Source organism: Grampus griseus (genome assembly GCF_964374135.1).
Source record: "Grampus griseus genome assembly, chromosome: 14".
Taxonomy (NCBI): domain Eukaryota; kingdom Metazoa; phylum Chordata; class Mammalia; order Artiodactyla; family Delphinidae; genus Grampus; species Grampus griseus.
The window spans coordinates 88,164,847-88,180,340 of record NC_139008.1 but is presented as its reverse complement, the minus strand read 5'-3'; the positions used below and the strand labels follow the sequence as shown (position 1 = coordinate 88,180,340).

General features: G+C 64.7%; 1 protein-coding gene across 2 annotated transcripts; it reads left to right on the top strand.

Annotated features, from left to right (window-relative positions):
* Positions 1 to 5,397: 5,397 nt before the first annotated feature.
* Positions 5,398 to 14,020, top strand: EEF1A2 (eukaryotic translation elongation factor 1 alpha 2). 2 transcript variants are annotated; one of them, XM_082671092.1, is made up of 8 exons: positions 5,398 to 5,473; positions 7,009 to 7,230; positions 8,813 to 8,992; positions 9,459 to 9,755; positions 10,605 to 10,755; positions 11,827 to 12,083; positions 12,726 to 12,960; positions 13,612 to 14,020. In XM_082671092.1, the coding sequence occupies exons 2-8, from the start codon at positions 7,087 to 7,089 to the stop codon at positions 13,737 to 13,739; spliced, it is 1,392 nt and encodes a 463-aa protein (XP_082527218.1). In that variant the 5' UTR covers positions 5,398 to 5,473; positions 7,009 to 7,086; the 3' UTR covers positions 13,740 to 14,020. The 2 variants fall into 2 exon arrangements, with proteins under 2 accessions (XP_082527218.1, XP_082527219.1); XM_082671093.1 differs by lacking the exon at positions 5,398 to 5,473 and adding an exon at positions 5,480 to 5,646.
* Positions 14,021 to 15,494: the final 1,474 nt, after the last annotated feature.

The window sequence follows — 15,494 nt, the reverse complement described above, 5'->3', positions numbered from 1 at the left end:
TTTATGCAACCTTTTCTCAAATGTTTCAGAGACAATAATATAAGCGGACAGAGAGAGAGACAGAGAACAACACAGCAGACAGGGCAGGTATGAAGAATTAGTGATGTGGACGCAGGGCATAAGGCAGCGTTCTTGGTCCCCTTCTTGCAACTCTTCTGTAAGTTTGAAATTGTTTCAGAAAAGAAGTTGACATGTGTGGACTCAACTCCTGCTTCCAACCGCAGAGAAGTGGCGGGAAGGCCAGCCCGTGTCCAGAAATGACTGTGAAACTGGACGAAGTCCGGCAGCAGCTGCTCCAGTCAGTGGACACTGGACCCTCAGGGCCGTGAGCTCTCAAGCGCCCACCCTCCTGGCTCCCCGGGGACAGTCTGACCACAGCCCTGAAGCAGGGCTCCAAGCAGAGCACGGTGGTCCCCGCAAGCTCGGAGGCCGAAGCTGGGGTTTTCAGTAGTTCAAAACTGGAAGTGGAATACTACACAGCAGTGAAAAAACCAAACACCTCCCAAATGCAGCAGCAAGGGCGCATGTCACAAACATGACGGCAGGCGGGAGAAGCCAGAAAAAAGACCACAAAGTGCACCTTCCATTCACGCAAAGCGACGTACAGCGGGAGGGCCCAGGCAGCGGTTGGCTTTGAGCGCATGAGGCAGCACTCTATTTCTTGATCTGGTGGTCAAGCACGTGTGTAATTTGTGCACGTTTCTCTAAGTCGTTCGAGGGCAGGCTGGAGCCCTGTCTCCTTTGGTGCCCGGTCCTTTCCCCGCCCAAAGCCTCCTGCATCAGTTCATCCCAAGAGCCCCTGAGGCCACCGGCTCCTGAGGCAGGTTATTCCCAACTGCCCAGCTGAGGGGAGCTCTGTTCAAAGAGCAGAAAAGCCAGGCTGCAGAGTTGCTAAGGCTCTTCCTGTTCCCCAGGGAAATTTCTGAACCTGGGGGTGGGGAGGCTGGCTTAGCACTGAGGCCTCTCCCTCCCCCACTCCAGGGGCCCAGGGGAACCGAGCAAGGTGCAGGAGAAGCTAGGTGATGCAGCAAATGCCCACCTGCTCCTTTCTTTCTCCTGGGCCCAGAGAAGGCTGGCCGTGGAGGGGGTTGGTGAGCCTGCAGCCCTCCCCTGGTTCTCCCCCGTGTCCCCAGCCCCACTGCAGGGCTGCCCCTTCTTGGCGCGAGAGGCTGGTCCCTCCCCATCTCTGGTTGGCCTCCCAGCCTGCAATGGGCCAAATGGGGGGCCTGGCCACTCCCTCTTCCTGGCGCCAGGCTGGAGCCCCTGACCCTGCAGGACCCAGCCCGCCAGACCCCCTCTCTGCTCGCCGGAAGCAGGGGGAGCTGGGCTAGCGCAGGCAGGGCTGCCGCTGCCCTCTAAGCGTGGGTGCCCGCCCCCCGCCCCGGGTGCCTGGGGAGTGAGGGCCTGTGGGGAGGAGCCTGCGAGCCGCAGCTCCTTCACCATGGTGACGGCTCCCTGCTGCGTGGCAGGTACCGGTGGCCCGACGGCTCCAGTGGCCCCAGCATGGGTGGGCATGGGTGGGGGCAGGGCAGGCCAGCTGCCGTCCTCTCTGAGGGGCTGTGTCCCCCTCTCTAGGCTTCCCTGGCTGGTCAGGTCAGCCTCAGCCTCGCAAACCCTCCCAGACACACTGGGTTTGGCAGGAGGTGTGTTTGGGGGCCTGGACTGTCCAGTCAGTGGCCCCGGCTTACTTTCACATGGCCCAGAACCCGAGCACAGGGCTGGCAGGCTGGTGGGGCCTTGGCTGGCCTTGGGGGCTTGCTGGTGTGCACGTGGCCCGGCCCCGCTCCCTTCTCTGATTAGGGGCCGTGACCTTGCTCTTCGGAGGGGATCTGGTAGCCAAGAGCACCTCTTCACCATGGAGACCACTTAACTTGCGGCCTCAAGGGCATCTCAGTCCCCTGGGTGCCCAGCCTGGAGAGCCAGGGGCAGGGGAATGTGTCCCTGAGGCCGTCCAGGGGCCTGCTGCCCAGGTAGGCTGGGAGACAGGTGCGACTGACCCCACATGTGAGGATGCACACCAATGCCCCAGGGACAGAGGGCAGCCTGTGGCCCGAGGCCAGGGGTCGATGTCATTCTGAGACACCCGCAGCCCTCCCTCCCCCCCGCCCCCCCTCAGGCCGCTGTCTGGGCCCCTGTGACCATCACCCGGGTTGCCGGCCCCTACCTGCTGGGGCCGTGGCCCCCCAGGAAGGCACACGCACAGGTGGAAAGCTCTGCATTTGCAGGTTATTATTAACCCGGCAGTGACATCACCCGCAGCCAATGGGAGGCGGGTTTATTTCCAGGGCTGACAGCTTGATAACGGTTAATTTTAGCTGGATCTTCTTTCCCCAGGCTCGTGAAAATCCCTGCCCGCCAAAGAGGGGGCCGTCTGTGTCGCCCCGCCCCAAACAGCTCGTGTCTGGGCCTGGGAGCTACAGGAGGGGCTGAGAAGGCGGGGCCTGTACTCCTCCCTCTGCCCGCTGCCCAGAAAGTGCCCTGGGAGCCCGTACCAGCCTCATTAGCAGGAGCCCTTTCTTTGCTCGTCCCCCCACCCATACCCTTGGCTGCTACGGGGGCCGCTGTGACCAGTGGCTCAGGTGTGGGAAAAGGGCTACAGGGGCGGAGCCTGACCTGGGAGAGGGGAAGAGCACAGCTGGGACCTGGGCGGGCTTGTCCAGAAGTACCGCTGCCCCAGCTCAGGCCTTCCAAGCCTTCCGCGAGCTCTGCCCTCCTTGCTGTGTGACCTTGGGCACTGTGCTTTGCTTCTCTGTGCCCAGCTGCCTCTCGGTCCATGGGTCCTCAGGCTGCCTGGGAGCCCCACCACGCAAGGCTTGGTGACTGTGGCTGTTCAGTGCATCACGTAGTGTTTAGTATTGCTTAGTATTCCATAGTTATTCAGTACCAGTCAGTGATTAGTAGTTATTTAGTACTGTTCAGTGGTTATTAAGTACGAATCAGTAGTTAGTAGTAGTCATTAAACACTATTCAGTAGTTAGCAGCTGTTCACCAGTTAGCTGGACCACGCGGTGGTTAGCAGCTGTTCACCAGTTAGCTGGGCCACGCGGTGGTTAGCAGCTGTTCACCAGTTAGCTGGGCCACGCGGTGGTTAGCAGCTGTTCACCAGTTAGCTGGACCACGCGGTGGTTAGCAGCTGTTCACCAGTTAGCTGGGCCACGCGGTGGTTAGCAGCTGTTCACCAGTTAGCTGGACCACGCGGCCGTGCAGCCCTGCGCTGCTGGTCGGGGTTAGGTAGCACCATACCTCCCTCCGTGTCTCCACTGTGTGAGCCCAGCGTCTCCAGACACCATGTTGCTCGGGCTCCCAGGGCCCTGCAGGTGGTCCGGCTGAGGACGGATGGGCAAGTCCTGGGGACACGGAGGCCTCTTGGGGGCACCACTGGAGACCCCTGCCTCAGGTCAGCGAGCAGGTCCTTGCGGGGGGACGCTGGTTTCCACTAGCAGCGGCCATTGCTCTGGGGAGCACGGCCTCCCAGCCCCTGGTGCAGGCAGCCCAGTGCGGTTTGGTTCCTGCCAGGCGACAGCAGCGGGTGAGCCCAGAGCAGAGAGGCGAGCCTCAGGCCTGTGCTTCAGGCCTCTGAGGCTTCCGGCAGCTGGAGATCCCTGGGGGAAGTTGGGGTGGCGTCCACAGGGACCCGGGCCTCCTGCCCCCTCGGTCCGTCCCATGCCAGCCTCCGTCAGTCACGGCATCTCCCAGATCCTGCCTAACCTTCGGCAGAAGGGGACGCATTAAACAGAGGCCAGCTGGGCAGGGCGGGGGGGCCGTGCTTTCCGCACAGGCGTTTATTTTTAATTCCTGGCTCCTGTTTGATGGCATCAGCAGACGAGGAGGTGCCGGGTCACTTGCCAGCCCCTCTCGCCCGGTCTGTGGGCGGACACAGCGCCCGGTCTGTGGGCGGACACAGTGCCTGGTCTGTGGGTGGACACAGTGCCCGGTCTGCGGGCGGATACAGCGCCCGGTCTGTGGGCGGACACACTCCCCTCCCGGAGAGACCCTCCCCACGGGGCAGGGAGACCTGCTTGGCGCCCAACCACTGCCCCGGCCCATCTTTACTTCCTTACCTGCTGGAGGGTCCCACCTCTGGGGGCTCCCCGTGGGCACTGCCCCATCAGGAGGTGCTGATCCCTGGGCCTCTGCTCCCCCCACACACATTTTTTGAGACCCTGCCCCAACTTCTCCAAGACCCTGACCCTAACCTGAGTGTCCTCGGGCTCTGAGGCAGATGGAGACACGGCCATGGGGAGATGTGGTAATGGGTGAGCTGACAAGGTTGGCGGTCCCGGAAGAGGCCATGACCCTGGTCTTCACTAACCCATCCCCCCCCACCCCGAAACCCATTTTGGTCATTGCCCTGGTCTGCCCAGGATCCTCAGGGACATTGCACTTCCTACAGATCGAGGGGAGGCCTCAGGGCCACAGCCTGGGACTCTCTCTGGGAGCTGATTTCTTTCCTTGGCAAACTCTGCGTCCCTGGGAACCCGGCCTGTGTGTGCAGACCAGGGCAGCCCTCAAAGATTTCAGTGGGCTCTGGGGGCGGACTTCAAGTGTTCCCTGTACCAAAAGGGGCCCAGGGTGGAAAACAGTTCTTCCCAGGGCTTGGAGGGAGGGTGAGCTGACTGGATCTGCGGATGCAGCCTCAGGCCACTTGGCCGAGCTGAGGGGACCCTGGAGGCCACAGTTTCCGTGCCACACCACGGGGCCGGGGTGCAGAGCCTGGCTCTGGGGGCCTGCTGGGGCAAACCTGTGTGGCAGGCACATGGGGGGCAGGGGACTTGGAAAGAAGCAGATTCTGGGGTCCCACCAGGGGGCCTGCACCCCCTGCGTCACCCCGGAGAGATGCCTCAGAACACAGCACCACGTAAATCAGGTGCCGGCAGGACAGCCGCCCAGACGCTGACCTCAGCCACCCCCCAGGCCTGCCCTGCTCCTCCCCTGCCCCCACCGGCCCCATCCTCGCGGACTGGCCCTTCCCTGGGACCTCCTTTTGGATCCAAATGTCTTTTTGTGCTCGGCGCTGCGCTGCTCTCCCCTCGCGTGCCCGAGCCTGGCGTTTCAGCCTTGCGGTATCTGCCCTCTGCCGCTAGCTGTTTCTCTCCAGGCCTCTCTCCATCTCTGCGCCTCCCTCCTTTCGGCTCCCTCTCCGCATCCGGCTCTCGCCGCCCCCGCCTGTTTGACTCTCCCCGCCCGCGCTCCCTCCGGGTGCGTCTCGTCTCCGCCTTTGTAGCTCCCTCCCTCGCCACATGCTCCTCTCGCGTCCCTGTCGCGCTCGCGTGCACCCGCGGGCCCGCTGTCCCTGCATCCCTGCATCCCTCGCATCCCCGCCCCCGGCCCCGCCCGCGCCGGTGCCGCATTGCCGTACTGCAGGGGTGCAGTGCACTGCGCCTGCTCCGTCAATAGGTGGACCCCCCTCCTGGAGAGATAAAACCGCCGGCGCCGGCGCCGCCAGTCCCTCTGGCTGAGACCTCGGCTCCGGGTAAGGACGCTGGGCCTCCGGGTCCCCACCCCCGCCCCCAGCTTTCCGCAGAGGGTCCCTTCCCCGGGGACCAGTCCCAGGGGCAGAGACTGGTCGGCCCGGCGCCTGGTGAGGCTGCGCTGCTCCCCGAGGAGATCGGCTGCCCGCCCGGGGACTCCGGACCCAGCACCGGGGTCAGTCCCCCGGGCGGCCCTGGGTGGGGTGGGGGCACCGCGGTAGCGCTTGTTTACGGGGCTGCCGCGGCGGGGCCGAGTCTCCTGGGCGGTGGCGATCAACCTGCAGCCGTGACCTTGGGATCGCCGTGGGGGGGGCCCTGTGGGGTTCGGGAAGGGTCGTCAGCGCTGGGGGCTGGTGAGGGTGGGCGCTGGGGGTGCCCCCCCGACGTAGAGGGGGAGGGGAGGCTGTGAGACCGGAGGGGTCCTTGCCACCCCGCCTCCGCCCGGGCAGGCGGTGTCCGCACCCAGGGGTCCGCACCCTGGGGTGCGCCGCTTTCTCCCGCTTTCCCTTCCCCAGCCACCTGCCCCCCCCGCCACGGGCTGCCTAGGTTTCTCCATTGACCTACAGGATGAGGCAGGGGCTGTGACCCTGTGACCAGAGGGAAGGGGGAGGGCATGGCCCTCTGCCCCCACCAGGCTGAGGGCATCTCTGTCTGGCATCTGCTGAGCATGGCTGCTGGGGCCAGATTCTCCCTGCTCTGGACACAGCAGGGACCCCCACCTCCCTGCCCTACTGCCTGCCCACGTCCAGACCCCAGGGAGGGCCCGAGCTGGACACAGCAGGGACCCCCACCTCCCTGCCCTACTGTCTGCCCCCGTCCAGACCCCAGGGAGGGCCCGAGCTGGACACAGCAGGGACCCCCACCTCCCTGCCCTAGTGCCTGCCCCGTCCAGACTCCTGGGAGGGCCCGAGCTGGACACAGCAGGGACCCCCACCTCCCTGCCCTACTGCCTGCCCCCGTCCAGACCCCGGGGGGGGGGCCCGAGCTATTCTGGGTCCCTGATCTGGGCACCGCATCGCCCTGCTTGAGCTCTGGGCCAGGCGTCTCCCCGGTGCCAGCCTTCCGGGCAGGGATGAGGGGAAGATGGTGCCGTCCCTGCTCGAGGAGGGGAGTGGGAAGCACTGACAGTCTCTCCACCGTGGCAGCTCTGCGGGGCGGGAGGTGGGGGCTGGGATGGGGTGGGCGCGGTGTCCCAGCCCAAGGCCGGGGCCAGGGCACTGGAGAGCGGGGCAGGGTGACTCATCACCGGCTCCTGACTGGTCACGGGGCTCGCCAGGCTGGTGTTCCTCGGTGTCTCCGGATGGGGTTAGCCTCTCAGGGTGGGGGGGCTCTGTAGGCACAGCACTCAGACATGTGCGGCTACTGGACTGTTTGGGCTTTTGCCCCCGGGCTCTGCTCAGCTAAACACGGAGACCTGGCTCCGGCCTTGGGGGCCCGGACTGTGCTCAGGGTGTGCTCCCAACCTGTGCAGGGCAGGGCTTTGCTGGGCTTCTCTCTGAGGCCCCCCATCACCTTTGCTCCCCACCTCGACCCACAGAGTCACTGCTCAGCGTGACCCTCGCCCTGAGCCAGAACACCCCAGGTCGCGCCAGCCCCTCCCCACACCCCGGGCAGGATGGGCAAGGAGAAGACCCACATCAACATCGTGGTCATCGGCCACGTGGACTCAGGCAAGTCCACCACGACCGGCCACCTCATCTACAAATGCGGGGGCATCGACAAGAGGACCATCGAGAAGTTTGAAAAGGAGGCGGCCGAGGTGAGCCCTGAGGGGGGCTCCCACCTTCGCCTCCACCGTGAGGTTGGGTTCTCACAGGGCAGCCGGGCTGATGCTTCCCTGACCCCGGGGCACATAGCTCAGATGAACTCCTCTGGGGCAAGAGGGGCGTGAGCCCCAAGGACCCCACGTGGGAGATGTGTGTGTCGCAGCATCCTGATGGGAAAGGCATGGGGGCAGCTGGGGGAGCCTCTCTCTGAGGAGGTGCCTGGTCGGGGGGAGGTGGGATGACCTGCCGGACCAGACCCCGGCGGCGGAGGGGCTGGAGGTGCATTTCTCCCAGGATAGGTCACTGTCTCTGAGCCCCCAGGGTTGGGTTCCCGTGTCCCCGGGGCTGAGGTCTGGGGCTGGAGGTGGCGCTGTCCTCGCTTGTCCCGGGGCTGGGCCAGGACTCAGAGCGGCTATTAATAGCTGATTGATGGGCACCCAGCCCATCAGCTCCATTTTCTCCTGCCGGCCCGGGGCAGGCTGCCTGTCCAGGGTAGCACCCTTTTTTTGGGGGAGTCTTTGTCACCTAGCGAGGAGGAGAGGGGCCCTGATGGCTGACCCCCCATTTCTCGAAGCTGATCCTCTCAAGCGTCCGAGACCCACGGGTGGGAAGTGTCCATGGAGTGGGGTCTGCTCTCTGTGCCTCCCACCTCCACCCCTGAGCTCTGGGGAAAGCTCCTGTTGGGGAGCTGTAAGGGGTCTCACCTGGATGGCCGGTGCCAGGGCTCAGGAGGGGCAGCTGCTGGCCTGGGCTGCGGGGATGCTCCTGGGCCCCAAAGCTGTGTCTCTTCTTCCCTGCGGGGCTGGTGTTGAGGGGCGCTGAGGGCGTTCGCAGGGCGTCTGGTTCGGGTCTAGCTGGACCCTGGCTGGGCAGCCTCCATGGAGGGCAGAGCCCTGTCCGTGCATGGCCCTGGCAGGGAGCTTTGACCAGCTGGGCAGTGACCACAGCTGCCACCCTGACCGCAGCCCTGACCCTGGGCATGGGAGTCTCACTGGGCACTTGGCCCAGGTGTTGGGAGAGGGCGGCCCAGCCTCGCTTTCCCTGGTCAGGTGGGGCGGGGAGTGGAGGAGGAGGCTCAGAGCCACTGGGGAGCTTCAGCGGCTGTGGAAAGAACTGGAAAGCCAGGCCCTTCCTTACCACCTCATCTGATTTCTTTCTTTCTTTTTCCCTAAAAAAAAAAAAAAAAAAAAAAAAAAACCACAGAGGGGCTTTTTGGTTGGACAGCCTGAAGCCTAGCGGGGTCATCAGCTGACACAGGGATCTGGGGGGTGTGGTGGGGGGGACCCTGGCTTCAGATAAAGGGAAGCCCTCAGCCAGGGGAGGGCTTGAAACCAGGGCGGCTCTCAGGCTGCTCCCAGGCCCTTGCGCCCCCTGCTGGTGGAGCCCGTTTAGGCGGCAGGAGGCCGGCCGGGGCAGGGCATGGATGAGGTCCTGGTGTCCCTGGTTCCGGAGGTGGGTCCAGAGCCCCAGGGTTCCAGCAGTAGCGAGGGGTCTCTCTGCTGTGACATGCTGCTCCCGCGCCCCAGGGGGACCCGAGTCCCGGTCCCGTCCTGAACCACGTCCCCACCCCTCCAGATGGGGAAGGGCTCCTTCAAGTACGCCTGGGTGCTGGACAAGCTGAAAGCCGAGCGGGAGCGCGGCATCACCATCGACATCTCCCTCTGGAAATTCGAGACCACCAAGTACTACATCACCATCATCGACGCCCCGGGCCACCGCGACTTCATCAAGAACATGATCACAGGCACATCCCAGGTGGGCGGGGCCTCGGGGGCCTGGGGGACGGGAGGTGGGGCGGGGGCACCGTTCAGGAGAGCCTGGGGCGCCCTGGAATCGGTGAGCGGTAGCTGGGTCTCCTCTGCTTCCTCGCCAGGGCATGAGACCCCTCACCTTTGTCACCACGCGCCCCCCAAAGAACTAAGTGTCCTGGCATCTCAGCCTGGCAAGGGTGCCTGTAAGGACAGCCAGCCACTGTCAGGGCCGCCTTCACAGGAGACACAGAGGCCAGAATGGGGACATGGAAATGTGGGCAGAAATGCCCCCGGACAGTCCGACATTGCCAGGGCATTCACACAGACAGACAGACAGACACTGCCCCTAAGGTTGGGACCCCCAGGTTCCATGCCCAGGCGATGGCCCAGGCCCCTGTCTGCTGCCCAGAGGGGCCTGGGCTTGGGTGCTGGGCGAGGTCTGGGCTCACCTTACCCGACCTGCCGGGCAGGCGGACTGCGCCGTGTTGATCGTAGCGGCGGGAGTGGGCGAGTTTGAGGCGGGCATCTCCAAGAACGGGCAGACCCGGGAGCACGCACTGCTGGCCTACACGCTGGGCGTGAAGCAGCTTATCGTGGGGGTCAACAAGATGGACTCCACGGAGCCCGCCTACAGCGAGAAGCGCTACGACGAGATCGTCAAGGAGGTCAGCGCCTATATCAAGAAGATCGGCTACAACCCAGCCACCGTGCCCTTCGTGCCCATCTCAGGCTGGCACGGCGACAACATGCTGGAACCCTCGCCCAACGTGAGTGCCCAGCAGCGGTGGGGCTGCTCAGACCTCCCCCTGAGGGCCCTGGGTCAGGGCGGGCACAGACAGCCAGCAGGAGGAAGTGCGGTACCAGCCCCCTGTGGGTGTCCGCGCTGCTGGAAGCCCCAGACTCCTTGGGGGCCGGACGCTCTGCCCTCAGCTCAGCCTCCCTGTGAGGCTGGCAGAAGCCACTGCAGCCCCTTCTCTGGCCAGGGACACGCCCCCCTCGCCCCCCAGGCTGACACTGCGGGGGCAGCGGCTGCCGGGGCCCAGGCCCACTTGCCCCGTCTCTGTCTCCAGAGATCTGCGTGGCAGGGTTGCATCTCCCCCAGGGGCCAAGGCCACGGGGCCTCCCAGGCCCCTCCCCGAGGTCCAGGGCAGGCCGGGACAGCAAAGGGCCGAGGGCTGGCTCTCTGGGGCCAGCTGGGAAGCTGGCGGCTCTGGCAGCCCATGTCCTGGGGACTCTGACTCGGCAGGAGGTGATGAGTGGGACCTGGTTGTTTTGAATTTGTGGAGCCCGAGACCAAGTGCCTCACCCGGTCAAGCCAGAGGCCACCCCTGGCCCAGCAGGGGTCACTAGTCCTGGCCAGGCTGCAGCTGCCCACACTGAGGGAGGTGGGCATGGGGGGTATCTCAGGAGAGCCAGGGGAAACTCAGCCCTGCACCTGTGGTTGGGGGCCGCCCCTTCTGGCCGGGCTGCCGGCTTGTATGCCGTGGATCGAGCTCCCCTCGTGGGGTCTCACGTAGGGAGGGGTGAGCCAACCGTGGGCCCGGAGGCCACGGCTGTGGGGTGGGTGGCACGGGGGCACGTGGGCTCTAGGACGGTGCTTTCTTCCTCCTGCGCAGATGCCGTGGTTCAAGGGCTGGAAAGTGGAGCGGAAGGAAGGGAACGCCAGTGGCGTGTCCCTGCTGGAGGCCCTGGACACCATCCTGCCCCCCACACGCCCCACAGACAAGCCCCTGCGCCTGCCGCTGCAGGATGTGTACAAGATCGGCGGTGAGTGAGGGCTCCGTGGCCACCGCCCGCTGCAGCACCCACCCTGCAGCCTGGCCAGCTCTGCCCTCAGACCCCCTCCTGAGAATGGGCCCCTGACCAGGAGCATCCGGGCCGGGTTATTTCAGCCCCTTCCCCCATGCTGCACACTTTCCGGGGGGCCACCCATCCACCCATCTCCATCCATGCATCTATCTGTCCATCTATCCACCCCCACCCCCGACCCATCTATTATCCATTTCTTCATCAGTCCATTTATCCACCCACCTCCCCCCGCCCGTCCATCAGTCTGTCCCGAGTTAGCCAGGGTCTTCCTCCCTCCAGATAAGTGCCCAGCCCTATACCAGGAGCTGGTGGCACAGGGAGAGTCGCATATTACTCTCCACTTGGAGATTCCTGTCTTGTGGGAGACACGATCCACTCCAGGAGTGAGAAAAGCTGGTCATGAAATGATATAGAACCATAAACAAGTGTGAGGCCCACGAGGGGGCAGCGATGGGGGACTCCCAGCCAGGAGGCTGTGGCAGAGATGCAGGGGCTGTGTGCAGGATGGGGGTGTCACTCACCCAGCACAGAGAATAGCCACCAGCCTCAGCCTCCGCAATGCCACACGAGCCTCTGTCACAGCCAGGGAGACCGGCTGGAGTCCCCACCGCCCCCGTCCCCCACTCTGGGGAGCATCAGACCCCCACTGGGCAGCCACACAGTATCAGCAGATCCTGAGAAGTGCAGGGGCACCCACGCCCCTTTGGGAGTGACCCTCAGGACAGCAGCGCCAGCGCCAGGCAGGCCACCTTGGGGGGGCTGGGCCTCAATCCGCTCAGGGCTTCTGCCTCACAGGGTGGCACCCCTCCTTGCCCATTCTCCCTGTGCTCTGGGAACTCTCTTCCTCAGTCCCTTCTTCCGCTGGCGGGGCGCGGAAGCCTCCACTTCTGTCTGAATGTCTCAGCGTCCGCCTTGCCCGGGGTCTCCCTGTCCCCTCCCTCCCGCCACGTGGCCACCCCCCACCGGCCAGGGAGGACAGGGCACCCCTGACGCCAGCCTGCCCTCACGGCCCCCTTCCTCTCGGCCCAGGCATTGGCACTGTGCCCGTGGGCCGAGTGGAGACGGGCATCCTCCGGCCGGGCATGGTGGTGACCTTTGCGCCTGTGAACATCACCACGGAGGTGAAGTCAGTGGAGATGCACCACGAGGCGCTGAGCGAGGCCCTGCCCGGGGACAACGTAGGCTTTAACGTGAAGAACGTGTCGGTCAAGGACATCCGCAGGGGCAATGTGTGCGGGGACAGCAAGTCCGACCCACCCCAGGAGGCCGCCCAGTTCACGTCCCAGGTGGGCAGCCCGGTGGCCGGCAGGGCCCCCCCCCCAGTACCAGGGCTGTCCTCAGGTGAGGGGGCTGCCTGGCGCTGGGGAGGACTGAGACCCCCGCTTCGCAGAGTGGGCCACTGAGGCCGGGAAGGGCTGAAGCCGGCCGAGGGCGCAGGTGGGAAGAGCAGGAGGGGTGCACCCCAGCCTCGGTGCTCCTGGCCTCACTGAGGTCCCCCTTTGGTCCTGAAAACGCTTTTATCAGTTTATTGCCGGGGACGGGCCTGTGATACTTAATTCTCCACATTTGCACTGTGTCCTCTTCGGTCACCTCTTTATGTGACTAGGACTTTTTAAATTGGCTTTACTGAGATACAATTGAAATATGATAATCTAAGTCCTGTCTTGTCATCCCCCGTCCTTGCTCTGGCCGCTGGCCCTTTCACACCGTGCCCTCGTCGTTGTTTATCTCTTGTGGCTTTTTAGATGCTTGAAGAGGACCTCGGGGTCCAGGTCCGGGGGCCTGGGTCCCCCCTAGACTGACCTTCCTCCATGGTCGGCACTCTGGGCCCCAGGGACCTGGGGGTGGGCGGAGCCTCCTCCAGCTCTGTGCCCTCCCCCTGTGCCCACCTGCGTGTGCCTGATGGCCTCATGCACCTCTGTCCACAGGTCATCATTCTGAACCACCCTGGGCAGATCAGCGCTGGCTACTCGCCGGTCATTGACTGCCACACAGCCCACATCGCCTGCAAGTTTGCTGAGCTGAAGGAGAAGATTGACCGGCGCTCTGGAAAGAAGTTGGAGGACAACCCCAAGTCCCTGAAGTCCGGCGATGCGGCCATCGTGGAGATGGTCCCGGGGAAGCCCATGTGTGTGGAGAGCTTCTCCCAGTACCCACCTCTCGGTGAGCTGGGGGGTGAGGGAGGGGCAGCCCCGCGGTGGTGGCCAATCCAGGCCAAGGGCAGAGGACCACTGTGGGGGTGGGGTGGACAGAAGGTCCTGCACTTTTGCGCTGCAGCTTAGAGCTTAGCAGGTGGCCCCCGGCCTTGGTCTTTGTCTCATGGAGCACAGGTGGCCCCACTGGGTGGGCCTGGGATGGTATCCTGCTCTGCAGACTCACCCAAGGCCCACAGCTGGTCTGGTGGCAGAGTTAGGACTGGCCGCCTGCCTCCAGCTGGCCGGCCGCACAGATACCCCAAGGACGACCCACAGACCTATATCAGGGAGCTGCCTTATGCAAGGCTGCTGGCCATCTTCAAGATAGCTGAAAGGGTGTGCTGTACTCCGCGCCAGCCTGCCCTAAGTACTGTCCACATACCATTTAATTCCCACAACGATGGCTTGGCGGAGTCCTATGTGTGTTATTCCTGCCACCTAAGGAGACAGGAGCCTCGTACTCCACTGCCCCGCCCCCCCCCCCCCCCCAAACAGGCGCAGAGAGCTCGGTGCCCAGCGCTAGGGTCCCGCCCCAGGGCCTGGGGCTGGGGAGGACGCTGGGGGCGCGAGTGCGCCTGCGCGCTGTATCCCGGCCCGCGCCTCACGCCCCTCCCCGCAGGCCGCTTCGCCGTGCGCGACATGCGGCAGACGGTGGCCGTGGGCGTCATCAAGAATGTGGAGAAGAAGAGTGGCGGCGCCGGTAAGGTCACCAAATCGGCGCAGAAGGCGCAGAAGGCGGGCAAGTGAAGCGCGGGCGCCCGCGGCGCGACCCTCCCCGGCGGCGCCGCGCCCCGCCCCCGCCCCTACCCCCGGCCCCGCTCCCGGCGCGGTCCCGGCGCCCCGCCCCCTCGCCAGGCGCATGTCTGCACCTCCGCTTGTAAGAGGCTCTCCGTCAGCGACTGGATGCTCGCCATCAAGGTCCAGTGGAAGTTCTTTAAGAGGAAAAGCGCCCCCGCCGCCGCCCCGGCTTCCGCGTCCAGCCTTTGCCACGCTCAGTGCCCGTTTTACCAATAAACTGAGCGACCCCGGAGCCGTGTGCGCCTGCTGTTGGGGGGTGGGCGGCTCGCCCTGCGGGAGGGCGCTCGTTAGGACCCCTCCTGGCCCCCCACCAAGTTGCCAGCCCCGTCCCACCTGGCGTCCCGCCCAGCACCCACCACCCCTGTGGGCGACCTGGCCAGGTGTCCACCTGTGCTACCCAGGGGGACGGTGGGGCACTGGATCCAGAGTCCAGCTGGTGAGGGGGCTTTGGCGTTCCCCCAGTGGGGGCACCCAGGACAAAGAATGAGTCACTTTGGATCCGCAGAAGCGGGGTTGAACGTGTTGGGGGTCTCTCTGAGAATGGGATGAACTGAGGGCTCCTCCCCCACGAGTGACTGTCACACACACATTGTTGTTCACCCGGGTTTTCAAGCTCCCACGCTCTTGGAAGCCCACTCTTAACGCCCCCAACTCCCAGCCCTAGGCTGGTCACTTGTGGCTGGACTCAGCGCCACTGCCGTCCTGCTCCTCAGTGGGGCCCCCGGCACAGCCAGGAACCCCAGCCCCTAGAACCCCAGAACAAGCCCTGACCTTGGTCAGCAAGCACAGTAGAGGGGGGAGGGAGGGCTTGCTGCCCAGCTCTCCCTGCTGCCAGAAAGCAGCGCCTAGCCCGAGCCGGGTGTTGGTGCTGCAGATGGAGCTCAGGGCGGGGCTGAGCGGATCCCTGACTGCGGGCGCAGTGCAGACTTGCCCGCCTGCAGCGGGAACTGGGCTGTGGGGCGTCCCCTCCAGGGTGAGCAGCAGGCCAACCACAGGGTCCCCTAGTGTATGAGTCCCCTGGGGCTGCAGCAACAAATGGGCCTCAAGCTGGAAGCTTAAAACGACAGAAATGGACCCTCCCGCAGTCCAGTACCCCTGGGACAAGATCCAGCGTGGGCAGGGCCCGCTCCCTCCAGAGGCTGTGGGGGAGGGTCCGGTCCGTGCCTCTTGCAGCTCCTGGTGGCTGCCGGAGTCCCTTGGCTTGTGGTCACAGGCCCCCAGTCTCTGCCTCCATGGTCACATGGTCTCCTCTCCTCTGGGTCAAATCTCCCCTGCCAACCGCTTATAAGGGAGTCACTGAAGACCCCCCTGGATAATCCAGGGTCATCTCCACTCAAGATCCTTGATTTAGTCACCTCTGCAAAACACTGTCTTGACACTTGTCACATCACAGGTTCCAGGGCCTGAGGCCTGAACTCTCTGGGAGCATATCCAGCCCACCACCCTGGGTGGTGATGGGAATTATGCCACCGAGTGAGGGGCCAGCCAGGACAGATGGGTGCTGGGGTTCAGGGGTGTCCACGGAGGGACGGTGGTGTCTCCCCGCCCAGTCCCAAAGTGGGGATGGGCCCCTGGAGGGCGCATGAAGGGAGAGTAGGACCAGAAGAAGGGCACCAGGCTAGCCAAGCCAGTGTGGACTGGGACCCACCTCCCCGGTGCTGGCGGCCTGTAGACCCCCGTGCGAACTGGGACCCACCTCCCCGG